The sequence below is a fragment of the Xenopus tropicalis genome, chromosome 5, assembly GCF_000004195.4.
Source record: "Xenopus tropicalis strain Nigerian chromosome 5, UCB_Xtro_10.0, whole genome shotgun sequence".
NCBI classification, from domain to species: Eukaryota; Metazoa; Chordata; class Amphibia; order Anura; family Pipidae; genus Xenopus; species Xenopus tropicalis.
In genome coordinates, this window is record NC_030681.2 from 46,536,310 (window position 1) to 46,553,066 (window position 16,757).

At 37.2% G+C, this 16,757-nt stretch overlaps 1 protein-coding gene across 3 annotated transcripts in view; it reads left to right on the top strand.

The window, feature by feature from the left end:
* The window catches only part of ltbp1 (latent transforming growth factor beta binding protein 1), a 205,647-nt gene that overhangs the window by 45,099 nt on the left and 143,791 nt on the right, over positions 1-16,757 (top strand). For all 3 annotated transcript variants that reach the window (XM_012963793.3, XM_012963794.3, XM_031901994.1), the window contains exon 3: positions 3,282-3,585. In XM_012963793.3, coding sequence (XP_012819247.1) covers positions 3,282-3,585 — 304 coding nt within the window. The remainder of the gene's footprint in view (positions 1-3,281; positions 3,586-16,757) is intronic.

A 16,757-nucleotide genomic window follows, 5' to 3' on the forward strand; every position in this document is an offset into this window, starting at 1 on the left:
ACAAGAGCTTAATGTCATAACGTCTGTTAGTGGCACTTAGCAAGCCCATTCCTTTAATGTTGACAAAACACGGCTCTGTAAGGGGCTTTATTGGTTCTATCTGCATTCAGCTTCCAAAACTGTTTTGCTTTTATTGGATTTTCAACCACCCAACCAGTTCGGAAATTCTAAAAAAAAATGTAATTACTTTCAATATTTATTTTATTAAAAGAAACAGTTGAAAACTGCTCATGAAGCAGAAATGGTCCCAGAATTACTTGAACATTCATTAACCTTCTAACAATACAAGTTCCAAACATTGCAGTCTTCCTGGCAAAGTAGGATATAGTTCTCTGTAATGTCAAGAGGAAAACATGGGAACTCCCTTATCTAAAGACAAGCTATATGACCATTTTCATAGAGGGAAATAGAGGATGATCATGGCCTTTTAGCCCAAAATATATGCTAAAAAAATGGTGGTCAAAGTGACCAAAATCGCTTTATGCACCACTGCCCTATAGGCTGCTGTTGTTGTTTGCCCCAGAAAACTTTGCAATAAAGGCATTTTAATCTACAAAGACAAGAGGTGCTGTTCCTGTTCTTCTGTACCACTGCCCTATAGGTACACACACTCTTTAGACTGTTGCAAAGGATGAGATATTATGCATCATTAAAGCTTGCTTCATCTTTAATTATTTTATTATGAAATACATTAATTGGATATTGATCTTTGTAGGTGTATAACTTAAAACTGCTTATTTGTGGGCCTTCAGCTGTGGTATGGTAATGTATTTTTTCACGTAGATATTTATAACATAAGCAGAATAAAAATACTGTAAAAACTTAACAAGACATCTGCAACAGTCATCTGTTATGTCCCACCCCCACTGACTTTATTGAGAGCAATTGACCATTTCTTGGCAAATATGCACAAAGCAGTTTAATTTAAAAGTTAAAAGGGAAACAAAGGTTGGCAGTGACCATCAGTATTTGTGGTTTAAATTGGGATTAGTGGAAAGTAGGCATAACTCAATCTTCCTGTGCCCCCATATTTTTGTTTGAAATTCTGGCTACTTTATTGTATAAGAACAATTGCATCATCACAATTTCACCTACTGCTTAGGTGGACAGAACGTCATATTGTTTTCTAACTTTACTAAATGAGCAGCATTTCTACTCTTAGATAATATCAGGCCTTAAGAGCCTTAAAGACACACTGACACTAGAAATTAAATCTTTTTACATCTATTGTAACACTGACTTTGCACAAGCCTTATCATTTTGCCATAAAAGTATTTGCCCAATGCTTTTACATTACCTATCTGATCCCCCATGTTTTTTTATGAGGGGGCTGCCATATTTGTGCAGAAGTAGTCCATTAGCATTAGAAGCTATAACTGACAGGTTGAGAAGGGACAGCGAGGTTGGCAAAACAGTCAGGTTTAGGAACTTCAAGTAACACTTACATACAAAAGTAGCCCTATCACTAAAAAACAATCAGCGTGACCTATAGAGCACTTTTAATGTACATTCATATTTTGTAAAGTAGTTTTTTAGTGTCAGTATCACTTTAAAGGAATAATGCTCTTCCTTCTCTCACTTTCACATGCGTAGTAGAGTAAAAAAGGCATCTTTTTTGTCAAAGTTCAGCTTTTCACTGTACTGTGTATGCGCAAGCAAAAAAATTAACTAAACGTTAATAAATAACAAATTATGGGAGTTATTTTCAAAAAACTCTAATTTTTCAGGGAAAATTCCAGAAAAACTAAATTTTTTTCAAGAAACATTATTGAAAAAAACGAGTACAGGGGAAAAGCCATCTAGAAAATATCTAGAAGTAAAAAAAAAATTGTCTTTTTCTCAAAATTGCTTAGTAAATGTGCCCCTAAAAATCATTAAAAGGCTGCAGATTTGTAATTGATATATAGTGTAAAGTTGCTTAAAGTTATGTTTACTTTTCAAAAAGCTTAAGTTGTGTTTGGATGGAGTTCCCCTTTATTTAAAAATATCTAAAGTATTTTTTTCTGTTAACAGTGCAGAGCAGCAAAACTGAAAGTACTTTATATCCTGCCCCATGATTAGAGTTGCTACCTTTTCTGGAAAAAGACCAGCCTTCCTATATTTTTTCTTTTTTTCCCATTAATAACATTGGCATCAAGAATCATTTTTACCGGCCAGGTGGCAACTCTAGCCATGATTCCTTAGAAAAATCCAAGCCCTATGTATAATGAACTTCTTTTAAATTACTTGCATTTAGTTTCCCTGATTTATTTGGATGCAGAGATATAGAGACATAAAAAATGAGGATTCATTAATAATTAAATATAGGTAATTTTCTTTTTATACAAGCCCTATTTATTTGGTCCCTGCTGAACATAGGTATATTGACCCTTTAAGAATTATATTCTTAACGCTTGCGGTATCAAAATAATTTCACTATATAAAATAGTTTTGGGGACTACAGATTTTTAATAACTTAAATATTATGCACCATTTCATTTAGCTCTATTTTAAACAGGCACGCACACGCAGGTATAACACTCATAAATGTCATTCATCTCCTGTGTTTATTGCCTTTATCTTATTAATATAGAGGAAGGAAAATTGCTATTATAAGCTTCATCCATACTGCATTGCTATCCATCAGCAGTTTTATTGTTTACAGATGGATTAGAGAACTCTGACCCTATATAAAATAACGAGTGGAACACTTGTCATTTCTCTAACTTGTGCCTTTTAAGTTGTTTCTGAATTTTAAGGCAACAATTTAAGAAAATATTTTCTTCAAATATATTTCTTGGCAACAAAAGTACATGATAAATAGATGATAATAACACAACTAACAACTGTCATATTTTGCTTGGTAAGAACTAATATCTTTAATAGAAAGATCCAAGCCCTTTGTATAATGAACTTCTTTTAAATTATTTGCATTTAGTTTCCCTGATTTAATAGAAAGATCCAAGCCCTATGTAAAATGAACTTCTTTTAAATAACACAACTAACAACTGTCATATTTTGCTTGGTAAGAACTAATATCTTTAATAGAAAGATTGAAATTGTTGGGTTTAAAACACCTTAAAAGCCACAAAGGTTTTGATTCACTTCAGCTGAATTTTAAGGCTTTGACCAAATTTGAATCCTGTAAAAAGTTGTTGTTATATCCCTAATCAGACCCTGGATTGGTAAATCCCCTTATTCTGCATTCTTATCTGAGCTCTATTGTTTGACACTAGCCAAATCTTTTCATATTTATTTAAATATTCTCTTAACATAAATTATTTCTTTTCCACCTATAACAGCAAACTGCAGCCCTCCATGCCAGAACGGAGGAATGTGCCTACGACCTCATCTCTGTGTATGCAAGCCAGGCACTAAGGGAAAAGTTTGTGAAGAAGGGCCATCCCAAGACACCACTTTTACTGCCACCGGAGGTCAGGGTAATGGAGTACCTGCTCATGCACCTCCTCCTCGGCCTATTCCTCAGCAAGCTGCTCCACAATCCACTCCACAGAAGGTTTCTCAAGAATCAAGCCCCGTGGGACAAGTGACACTAGCTCTCAAGCAAAAGTCACCAACACTGGTGACTCAACAGGTCCAACCAATGTAAGTTTTTTTATTTTTTTTCCTTTTATAAATGGAAATGACTGGCCACAATTAGTTATTAGGATGCTCTTTAAAACAAAAACTTATATTATTATTATATATATAAAGTATTATTTATATGCGATCGTAGGATAGGATAGAATATTTATGCCATGTATGTCTCTAGAGTAGACCATGGTCCACCATACTGTAGTATATTTTGCAAAAAACCCTGACAAATAGGTTTTGCAGGTTAACCATCCCAATTATAGAATTTTCAGAGCATATGGGTACAGAGGTTTATGGGGCTGATTTATTAACGTTTGTATCTTTTTTTATTTGTGTCCCTGAATCAAACTTTTTAGTGCTTAAGTTTGGGTAATTAGATAATTACTCGAAAACATACATTTTTTATCATTTATCAAGTGTAAAAACCACAAAAAAAGGGGCGAGGTCATGTAGAAGTAAATGGAGGTCAAATTTGCGCAGCTCAGAATTTTTTTCGCACAGTGAACATATTTGCCCTGCCCATGTTTATATTTATAAAGCAAGACAAGACTGGTGCATTTAATGTGCAAAAATGTCCTTTGAAGCAAATAAATATTTATGCACAAACTCTGCGTCCAAGTTATGCCGCAACTTTTGTGGTGGAAAAAATATTCTCTAAACTTATTTTGCAAATTACAACTTTATATATTTACACATTATAAATGTCCCCAAATGGGAGCTGTCCTTTGCACATTGTAAAATATTTAATTAGAGGTTTTTGTGATGTGTTTTTATTCATTTGTGATTTTTATAATCATATTTTTAAATAAATGAGTAGACATGATTTTTTAAAAAGTGAGTTTAGTTGTGGTAGAAAAATACATGAAAATTACACACATACAAATTTTGATAAACAGGCCTCCATGTATCAGTTACATTGTTACAACTGTGAGGGAGGCTCAAAATCCTGACTGGTAACCTGCAGTATTGAATTATTTTTCCTACTTCATTGCCTGAAGCAGGTCTGTTTCTGGGAATCTGTATTTATTTATTTATTTATGCAATTCCACTATCTTTCATCTATCTCAGGAATGCTATGGAATATCATAGTGCATTGGCTTCAAAGAATAGAATAAAACATCAAGCATTTGTCTTACTCACTTGATAGTGAGTTCTGATAGTATAGAACACAGGTGCATACTGATTCCTTAAACCTTTCCCAGACTCACTTGCATTATTTGTGGAGAGTGTTTCATAAGATATGTGTCATCTATTCTTACCTGGACCCTTACCCGATTTAAGATCTAGTTGGGTGTTAGCATCTAATCTAATCAGCACTGTCTACTAAAATCAAACAACATCTTGTCCTTGTTGTACCTTGAAAAACATATGGTACACGAATACAATAACAGTAAGACTTCATTTCATTGCCATTGTGTCTTAATGAATAACATGAATGGGGATGTAGACCCTCCTTAAAACTCTCCTATAGTACTCCCCAAATCTTTTAAGCAGGCTGGCCCAGATTTAATTACAGGCTATCTGGTTTCAACAGGAGTAATCTTCCTTACCTGTGATATATCCAATATTGAGCATTACTCTGTAGTTTTGGCTTCCAGACAGACATTACTATTACTGTTTCTACAGTTTTAAAGGAGAAGGAAAGCCATAGTGATTATATTTGCTTTCCTGAGCCCATGGTGCAGTGCTGAGAACTGAACTGCCCTGGGTACTACTGTGGGAGAGCCATGGCATCATCTTCTTCTTCCTAGGTCCTCTCTTTGTCTTGGTCCGGGCGTGCATCTGCGTAAGAGTTAAAAGCCAAAATTAGAAGCAAAAGTCAGCTTTTCATTCCACTGTGCATGCACTTTTGCCCCTGGGCCACAGGGAGGATTCATGAACATTAATAAACTTAACAAACAGATAGTTTATATCACATTTAGTGACCTATTACATAATCTTACCAAACTGGAATAAATATATTTTACATCTATTACCTTAAGCCACCATTTTGTGATGTCTGTGGGCTCGTTCAGAGATCACCTGACAGGAAATAATGCAGCTCTAACTGTGAAAAGAAGAGGTGTGGGCGTAAAAGACAGAACTTTGTACAATAATTTGCTCATGTGACCTAACATTTATGTGATTTATGTGTGCCCTTTGTTTGTTTGTGTGCACCGTGAATCATATGATCCCAGGGGGCGGCCCTTAGTACTTAAAATGGTTATTTTTAGGATTACCCAGTGGCACATACTACTAAAAAAATATATTTTTATACTTATTTTACCAAAAGCAGTCAAACTATAGAATAGTGTCGAGGTGTGTCCTAGCCGAAACGGGTCATGTCTGGGGAGGAGCAGCATAGCTAAGGCACACCCACATCCAGAAGGATCCATGTGGTTGTTTCTGTATGGATGCTACAGTATTAGTTTTGTGGTACTAAGAATACCTCTTACAGCAAGTAGGTCACCCTAACTGGTTTTTTTACCCATCTTAGTTCCCTAACCCTGGATTTCTACATGAAAACATCACTGTAGTGGGCAGCAAAGTTGATTTTTAACAAATACCTCATATAAAGTGAACCTGGAGTTATCTGAATTTAGTACATGAGGTTCTTGAAGTGCTTTGCTTGACAATATTATGTAAATCACTTTATAGTTTTAGGCTAGGGCTGTCTTAAATAAAATTAAAATTACCATGTTTATTCTGTTCAAAGCAGAGAAAAGCTGTCTGGTAGAATTAATATAAAACAAATGTCTGGCAATATAGTTACCTGGCATTTTGTTTTATGAGTATAGGAAATATATAAGCAATATTGTGTTTTTTCTTTTCTTCATAAAATGCACTCGTTTCTTCCTTTTATGCCAGTAATGGGTTTCAATACAGTATTGGCATTTGTAGGCTTATATAATTATATATTAAAATTTATGAGCTTAAGCTCCCATAATGCTTTGCCTGCTTGGGCTGTTGCTGTATAAGCCATTAATCTAGCTTCTATGATGGAATTTGTGATTGTTTCCTTTATGTACCAGCATCTTTGAGAACCTGGAGATACAAACTGGAAACCAGTTAACTGTTAGTACAGGTATAGGACCCATTATCCAGAATGTTCAGGACCTGGGGTTTTCCGGATAAGGGTTTTTTTTTTTCATAATTCTGATCTCCTACCTTAAGTCTGCTAAAAAAATTATTTAAACAGTAATTAAACCCAATAGGATTGTTTTGGCTCCAATAAGAATTAATTATATCTTAGTGGGGATCAAGTACAAGGTACTGTTTTATTATTACAGACAAAAAGAAAACATTTTTAAAAATATGAATTATTTGATTAAAATGGAGTCTATGGGAGATGGCCTTTCCGTAATTCGGAACTTTCTGGATAATGGGTTTCTGGATAAGGGGTCCGATACTTGTATATGCAAATGTATTTTTTACTATTACTATTACTATTTTTATTGGTTCTTTCTGTTGCCCAGTGTTACTAGTTTACATATATTATTATATCATCATATATGCTGATATGCAGAGGCTGCATATCAGCGGTATTGCTTTCCCCAACTGGAGTGGGGAAAAATGGAAACATTTTTCATATGATATGTCCCCCTTAAATAGCTCTATGTCTCTAATAACTTACATTTTTACCATAGCAACCAATAAAATGTTTGCTTTAAAACAGGTGACCAGTAAATTATACTTTTTGATTTGATGCTATGGGTTACTGCTCCTGGGCAAACTTAGCACTTTTTACTACATAACCCCTTAAGAGTTTAACAGGTATAATAGATTGGGTTAATATTTTAAATATAAAACATAAACATATTTACCATTTATAAAAACATAAATCTCACTTATTAAATGGGGATTCCTTCATTTGATACCCAGTCCCTGTCTGTCAGGACTGGCATTCTGTGGATTCTGGCAAATGCCAGAGGGGCTGCTGTAAGATGCCATAGATAGACACTATTTATTGGGCTGGTGGGGGCTCTTTGGGCCTCTGTGTACTTGAAATGCCAGGGCCTATTTTATATCCCAGTCCAGACCTGCTGTCTGTGTTGTTATGGAATGCATTGGTTTTTGGATTTTAGTGAGAACCGTAGTTCACCAAAACCATAATTATCACAGGCTAGCCATCTCTGGGATGTGTTTGGTTATTGTGGAGTAACCAAGCTGAAACATATCTCTAGTTTGATTGTTTTAAATTTACTTAGTCATAAATGTCTGGTCCTTTAAATTCTTTCATTTCTTATTTTTTTGCAATATCTTTAAGGATTCCAGGCATGTGAACCAGCACAACAGCTTACAGCAGTTAAGCTTCTGTATAAAATCACTTTATATCAGAATACTATGAATCCACAGCACTTAGGCAATCCAGAGAGGTATCTAAAGGGGGAGTACTACTGTAAATAATGTTTATTATACTGTGTCAGTCCATTCCCGCTGAATGTACAGAGGGAGCTTTAAAGTATGCTCGGTTGTTAATCAACTGCTAGTAAACAGCTGCATTTTTATTGTATAACAAGGGTAAAATGTTTACTCTTTCTTTTAATAAGGGTGTTTTCTGGGCAGACAGAATCAGAGCCATGAAGCCTTGAATTAGGGTGCATCTGCGAGATTGTTGCCAGCCTGCCTGAAATGGAAACTGACCCAGTTTTAGCTGAAAGCATAGACTTACCACCCCCCCCCCCACCTCATCCTAATAAATATCTGCTGTATGTTATTTACAAATGTTTGGTGTAGACCAGGGGTGTCAAACTCAATCACATAAGGGGGCCGAAATCTAAAACACAGGCGCCGGCCAAATTTTTTGTTAAGATACTATAAGTCTGGCACTGTCACAGTGCAGTCAGGCAAAATTGGTGTTGCATGGTCAGGCACAGTCACCAGGGGCCACATAAAACAGCCAGAAGGGCCGTATTCGGCCTGTGGGCCTTGTGTTTGACACATGTAATGCAGACAAACATACAAGTACAGGTATGGGATCCCTTATTCGGAAACCAGCAAGTTCCAATTTAGAAAAAGACCATCTCTTATAGAGTCCATTTTAAAGAAATATGTCTATTTTTTTATAATATATTCCATTTCAGCAGGTGTTTTCTAGCTCTATACAGCATAATCATAACAGAATGTACCATGTATGTGCCATTTCATATGCTTTCAGTGTGTGTTTTAGCCCCTAATGTTCCTCCATGAACTATGGGCAATTTTTGTAAATGTTTGTTTATGGTGTATCAGCAGATGAGGAAGCCGTAGTTCCTTCTTATTTGTTGTTGATCGTATCATTTAGTTCCAAACGAATGGGACAGTAGTTAGGCGGACATAATATTTATGGTTACGTACAGCAATCACTGGTTTGGCCACTGGAAATACCTAAGAAGAAAGCTATTGCTGTGTTTGGAGAAGCTATTAAAAGGTTTCAACATTCTGTGGCGTATTGGTCATAACCTAACCATGGCAACCTAGCACTGTAGGGGGTTATTATTTTTTGTTTTAAAGACTATTGTTTCCCCCAACTCTATTAGCCTACACCTCTTGTGGGAGAAGCGATTTTATGGTGATAGGTGCCCTTTAAGTTAATTATAGTTGGCTTTCAAAGGTTTTGTAGCGATATGATAACCTTTCTCTTAAAAAGATTATTATGACCAGTCCCATGTACTGTGCCATATAAGGTAAAAAAGAGCTTCAAAGTTGAATAAATTTCCCCCTGTTAATAACTGAAAGGCACGTGTTACATTACCTTTTCAATTGTGTAGTATGCCTTGGGTTTCATTAAAATACATTTTAATTTAGACGTGTGTCATTGAATGATTCTGTACATTCATCATTGATTAAAGAAGTTTGGAATTTGGTATGTATTTGTTGTAGACATTTGACATCAGTAATTGTCAACATGTCTGAGGTACAGTCATATGAAAAAGTTTGGGAACCCCTTTGAGTACGCATAATAATTTACTCCACTTTCAACAAAAAAGATAATTGTGGTATGTCTTTCATTTCCCAGAAACATCCCAGAGTAATGGGGTGTTTTCTGAACAAAGATTTTTAGTGAAGCTGTATTTAGTTGTATGAAATTAAATCAAATGTGAAAAACGATCTGTGCAAAAATGTGGTACCCTTGTAATTTTGCCAATTTGAATGCATGTAACTGTTCAATACTGATTACTGGCAACACCAAATTGGTTGGATTAGCTTCTTAAGCCTTGAGCTTCATAGGCAGGTGGGTCCAATCATGAGAAATGGTATTTAAGGTGGTCAATTGCAAGTTGTGCTTCTGTTTGATTCTCCTCTGAAGAAGATCCTCAAAGCAACTCTCAAAACATCTAAAAACAAAGATTGTTCAGCATCACGTTTTAGGAGAAGGCTACAAAAAGCTTTCTCAGAGGTTTGGAAGGCCACAGGCACAGTTGCTGTAAAACCCAGGTCTGGCAGGCCAAGAAAAGTACAGGAGCGGCATATGCGGAGGATTGTGAGAATTATTACAGACAAGCCAAAGATCACCTCCAAAGACCTGCAAGAACATCTTGCTCCAGATGGGGTATCTGTACATCGTTCTACAATTCAGAGCAAATTGCACAAAGAACATCTGTATGGCAGGGTGATGAACATCTGTACGGAGAAATTAAGCCCTTTCTGCACTCACGCAACAAACAAACAAGAGTCCGCACTCTGTATTTTTTTGTACATTTTTGTACTAACATGCCAGTAAGAACAAATGTCCAGTTTTCCAGTTCAATTCTTTATGCTTTCTAGTTAATATTTTTGGTCCTTTGGGAAATGCAAATGGCTTCCAGGAATAATCAATATACAGTATAAGAGAAGAACAAGAGGAAAGATGATTTGTATTAGAGAGACTGATGTTAATAATACAGTTGTGTCATTAATTTTTTCTTTAAAATATGTTTTCATTTTTATCCTTTTACATTGTATGTGTTTGAACATAGCCTTTCAATGTATTTAATGTCAGCAGTTTTCATTGTACACAATCAGCTCCATGAAATTCTCAGGTTAAGACCTTGAACAATGCTCCCCAAAGCTTTGTTAGTCTGGTTTGGTAAAACGCTTGGTGAGTTTTTCTACATCATGGCAGACAGGATTATATCTGTTTTTGCTTGACTGCTTTTGACCCATGTTTAACTTCTTAGCAAGTGCTGAATCAAAAAAGAATAATGGGTTGGTGTTAGTGTGGTCTGACACATACACTTCCAGGTAGACAATATTAACACAAATACTTCCTAAATATAAAATAGTGGTTGTTTCTTATATACTGTAGGGCCTGCAATGAAATATAGATGTAGGTAGAAAATGTAATTCCGATTTGTAGAACTTTATTTGTTTAACCTTTGCTGCCCCTAGCCAATACAGGGTTTATTACACCCATGTGTCACTTGCAATTTTTTTTATTGTAAGGGTTTTTCATGCCTTTCTTCCTTCCTTGTTTTCTTTGCTCTGAAGCTTTATTTTTTACCTTGTTCACATAAAGCACGCAGTGTGGCATTGTGCTCACTCATATATTTTGATATGTATTTAATTTTGCTTTAGCTTCTCTAGGATTCAAATGCTTTGCTGCACATCTCGCCCAAGGTCCATACCTTAGGCAAGGACACTGGTCAATCTCACTTTTCTTGAGTATAGGAGAAAACCCATGCAGGCTGGAATGAAACCTAGAAACCTAGCACTGCAAGGCAGCAATGCTAAACATTGAGCCACCATGTCACCAATGTTTTGTTAAGCTTTTTTTTTTTAATGTTTTTTTTTTTGTTTATTAAAGGGGAACTGTCACCCTAAGAAAGAATTCTGCATCCTTTTCTATCAAGTTAGTTGAGCAAAAGAAACTTTACTTACAATATATAAAATTTTATTAACTTCAGTCTTGGAACTCATAATCATGGCAAGCAGGCAGGTGCCATTTTGTGGACACTGTTATTAAAGGAACAGTAACACAAAAAAATTGAAGTGTTTAAAAGTAATTAAAATATAACCTACTGTTGCCCAGCAGTGGTTCAACTGGGGTGTTTACTTCAGGAACACTGCTATAGTTTATATATATAATCTTCTGTGTAGCCACAGGGGCAGCCATTCAAGCTGGAAAAAAGGAGAAAAGGCACAGGTTACATAGTAGATGACAGATAAGTTCTGTAGACTATAAACGGGCTTTATGTGATCTGCTAAGTAACCTGTGCCTTTTCTGCTTTAAATGGCTGCCCCCCATCGCTACACAGCAGCTTAGTTATACACTCTATAGTAGTCTGTCTGAGGCAAACACACCAGTTTTAAAGTGCATTATACTGTAATTACTTTTATATGCTTTCATTTTTTCATTGTACTGTTCCTTTAAGTCAAGTTTTATCAGTTATATCAGTGCTGTCCAACTGGCGGCCCGCGGGCCGCATGTGGCCCGCGACCCCCCTCTGTGTGGCCCCCCACCTGTCTGACTGCTTTGATGGTTTACCCTTGTATAAGCTTTAAATGGTATCAGTACTGAGATTAACAGCCCCCCTGCATGGTTCTCACCTCAGATTCAGGCTGTAATCCCTCTGTATTGTTTAAACATGTAATCCCCTGTACTGTTCACACCTTTTAATCTATGCATTGTTTACCCCCTGCAGTGTTCACACCTCAGGCTCAGGCTGTAATCACCCACATTGTTCAACTGTTCACACCTCAGGCCTGTGTGTAGGCAGCATAGGGTAGGCAGAGTATGGCACAAACAGGCAGCATAGGACAGGGAGGGTATTGAACACACAGGCAGGGTAAGGCAGAGTATGGCACACACAGGCAGGGTAAGGCAGAGTATGGCACACACAGGCAGCATATGGCAGGTAGAGTATGGCACACAGGCAGGGTAGGGCAGAGTATGGCACACACAGGCAGCATATGGCAGGCAGAGTATGGCACACACAGGCAGGGTAGGGCAGAGCATGGCACACACAGGCAGCATATGGCAGACACAGGCATCATAGGGCAGGCAGAGTATGGCACACACAGGCAGCATATGGCAGACACAGGCATCATGGGGCAGGCAGATTATGGCACACACAGGTAGTGTAGGGCAGGCAGAGTGCTACCCTATGCTGCCTGTGGGAGGTGAACCTGGCAGGGGTTTGTTCTGGGAGCTTGTTAGCAGTTGGAAATAGCCAGTAAATGGTCCCTAAGGTGTGTAATTATGTACTGGGGGCTGCTGTGCTATCCATAGGGGAAGAGTCATATGGATTTTAGGGTGTGTCTTAATATGACATAATATAATTCTTTCACATATGAATGATGGTTGATATCCCTGCAGTGAGGACCAAGCATTTGGGTTTTTGCTGCACTACCACCATTGTGATAAAATGGGTGTGGTTTGAAGTGGGTGTGGTTTAAAAGGGGGGGTGGCTTCCATTAGCGGCCCTCCACCATGTATGTATACAATTATAGACCATGATGAGGACGGGGTAATGTGAGGAGTGCAGTGATATCTAAAGTTCTGAATGGAAATTGAAAGTTCACTGCCCCAAGCTATATATGATTGACAGCTCCAATTTTTAAATATATTTATGATAGGTAAGGGTGTTTTAAAAAAATAGCATTTGGGCTTCATGTTTCATTTGGACTGTGTGCTTGGCCCGAGGTGAAAATTCTCTAACTTCCATGATTTCACGTTATTTTAAGGATTCAGATTCAAAAACAAATCATTAGGGTTGAGGAGACTGCATACAAATAAACAAAAGGAATTCTGGGAATGAATTCCAAACAAGCACCAAGAAAATCCCATTTATAGGGGTTTATCCTATAGGCTAAATCTCACCCACTGGGTTTTTAAAGCAGAAGCCAGGATAATAGCTGATCAGATTCCCAACTACAGAGCAGTTTCACCTTTCTTAAGGCTCATCAGTGTAGTGCAGGGTTTTCTGATCAGCTTAGGTAGAGTCACCATGTGCTTTAGAAACCCAGTGGTTGAGCTTTAGCCTATAGGATAAACGCATGTAAATGGGATTTTCTTGGAGCTTGTTTGGAATTCATTCCCAGAATTCCTTTTGTTTTTAAGGATTCAGATTCAAACTGTCTGAGTGTGGGAGGAGACTAGGGTACCCATGGGAAACTCAGACATGGGACATGGGGAGAAAATACATTCAACTCAGGACCGCAGCGTTGCAGTTTATACCACTTTAAAATGGTATTAAAAAAAAATAAATAATAATAATAATAATAAACTAAAATAAGACTTAGCTATCAGCATTCACTTGTTTGCATAAGCAAAACAATGAGGGTTGCACCCACACACCCAGCGTTTGAGAAAGAGGGAACTGAGAAACTTTTGCACTGAAGATATACAGGTGCTACACTAACATCCAATGAAACCCTTCCAGAAGCACTCAAAAATTGGAAATTTCTTTGTGGATCTCTCTCTCCAACCATGCAAGGTAGATAACCATAAAAGTATGACCCTACAGGCATAAGGCTTGCAAGCCCTCTTTATTACCCATTTCTAAAGCACCTATTTTATGAAACTAGCCATTTATTTCCTTGTTCATAGGTGCCCTTCCTGGCTTGACCATGTGCTTGAGCCTGTTTTATTATAGGCACTCACCTGACTTGCTGGTTTCAGGTAGATTTTGGTTTCCCCTTTAACAGAGCTAGCACTACATTACTTCTAGGGCCAAGCTGAACCAATATCCTTCCCTAGAGGGATTCTAGTCAAAATAAGCTACAAGGGCACCACACAACCAAAAGGCTTCCATGAAGGCATACTCCTTGCATCCCAACATGCACACATAGAGAGAGAGCAGAGAGTTAAGCTGTGTATACTCATTGATTGTTGATGATTGCATATTGATGTTGACTTGTTTTTCATCTACGTTGTAAATTTTTGTGAACCTTAAATGTTCCACTCTAACATTGAAGAGGAACATGTATTAAAATGGCCTCTGTTGTAAAATAGAACTGTAACAAATAGAACTACTGTAAACTATAACTTTCAAAACACCAAGAGAGTGCATACTACAGGAAGCATGTTATCCAGAAAGCTCTGAATTACAAAAAAAGCCATCTCCCTTAGAATCTATTTTAAGCAAATAATTCATCCATATTGGTAGAGAAATAATCCTTTAAGTTTTATTTAAAGCTTAAATGATTTTTAGCAGACTTGTTCATCCAAATTATGGAAACATATTATACCCAGAAACCCCTAGGTCCTAAGCATTCCCATGGGGCAGAACAGGGGATAGCATTCATTCAAAACATTCCCAAGCTAAATACGGCACACAACCCTAGCCATTGGAAGTCAAAGACTATAGGGCTCATTTACAATTAGGAAGACAGTGTAATCCACCATATTTTTCACTTTACACCCTGCCTCTCATGCTGTCTAAATTTTATGTAGGTCTCTAAACTCTATTTCAGAACATAGAAACCTGAGTATAGCCCCATGAATACAGTGCTACCTGCGTTTCCAGGTGCTGTATGCTCATTCAGTGAGGTACGCTCATTCAGTATTTCAAAGGCAGACAATTGCAGAAATTTGTTAGAGGAGTATTTCCATGTTCCTGTTTTATTGCTGATACATATTTCACTGAGCAACAAGAAGTGTAAGGATAAAAGGATATTATGCTACAGCACTTAGTGCCTTGTCACAAACCTGTATTATTTTTAAATTTAGTAATTTATGTTTTTGGCTGTAATTTATGAGCTTTTCCTGGTGGGGAAGATAATCTGGTAATGTAATGAGGGAGAGGACTATCTGACAGTATAGTGTTTGATTATGGATGATTTCTCTTTTTGTTTGTTTGTTTGCTGTCACTTCCTGCTACAGGAAATGTGTTAAAGATGTTCATAATAAGTCACTCTGATTTACTGGGGTTTGGAGGCAATACTGGCACTAGCATTTATGTAAATAGTTCTGTAGCAGAAGACAACTAGAATTATTTCTGAGATGACAATTGAGATGCTGGGGGACGTAGTTTATTCCTTGTGTTTTCTTTGTAGTAAAATATCTTGCAGATCACAGTCAGGCTCATTTTATCTCAAGCACTAAGTGCTAAAATGGATACAAAGTTGAATGAGCACTGACGCTATTCATAAAAGGTGCTTGCACTTATAAGGACACATAAGGAGAGGAATAAGGACACATAAGGAGAGGAAATGGTTTATTTGATGTAAATAGTGTTATTATGGTTCAAGTCACTAGAAGGTACTGTTTCATAGGGAATCTTCCTGAGGAGGTTCTAGAGAAGGTTCTCCTCTGTGGCACTTAGAGGAAATTCCCCTAGAGAGGTTATATACGGGAGAGAGTAGTGTGGCACTTTCTCTTTGGCTGATGTAAGAATGAATGGAAATGGAGTCTGAGGCTTGCCACCTCAGTGAAGTGCCAAAGCAGTCTATAGTTAGGGTAGATAGTGATAGACTAGATTCATGGAAGAAAAAACGCATATAAAAAAATTACGCCGATTTTACACCGTTTTTTACACGGCGAAGCCTGGCAATGTGAGCGAATTTTCTCGCCACACACACAGCATAATAAATATGCCCCTAAATGTGCAACTACAATTTCCCTCTGTATGTAACAGGGATGCAAACCCTAAAGACTTAAGTAAACCAGTGACTCCACTATAAAACATATTTGGGCCACGTCGCTACACAGTTGTGAATATTTGCTGGACCACAAACCTGACTGCTCTGATGAAAAATGTGCAAGTGTGCTTATTGATGCAAGGTAATTCCCACCAGGATGCTTGTGCCATTAGCTCCAGGCTTCCACTTTACTTACTTTGGCCAACATGTTCTCTAAAGTACTTAACACTGCACGCTAGGAATGATACCATTCTAATTGAAATGATTAGGAAATTGTATCCTTCGTAAGTTGAGCATGATTTACCAGTATTACTACATTACATTCAATTGCATACCTCCCAACATTTGAAAAGTGCAAAGAAGGACAAAAAGAAATGCTGCACATAATGCTGCACATAATGCTACAAAAGGTTTTTGACCATGCCCATTTTCAAGACCACACCCCATAACTGCCACTCCCGTTTTTACCAAATTTGGCAGGTTATTTAAAGTTTGAACACATTTTTGGGGGCTTGTTTTTATATCTCATTACAGTTTTATTAAAAAAAGGTGAAATTGCCCTCTAAGCTGCAAGTCTCAGTTCCTCAAAGAGACCTGTTTAGTTCATTAGTTACAATTGTATCTGAGTGCAGGTGTAGCTTGTTAAGTTTCCTGAGCTTTCT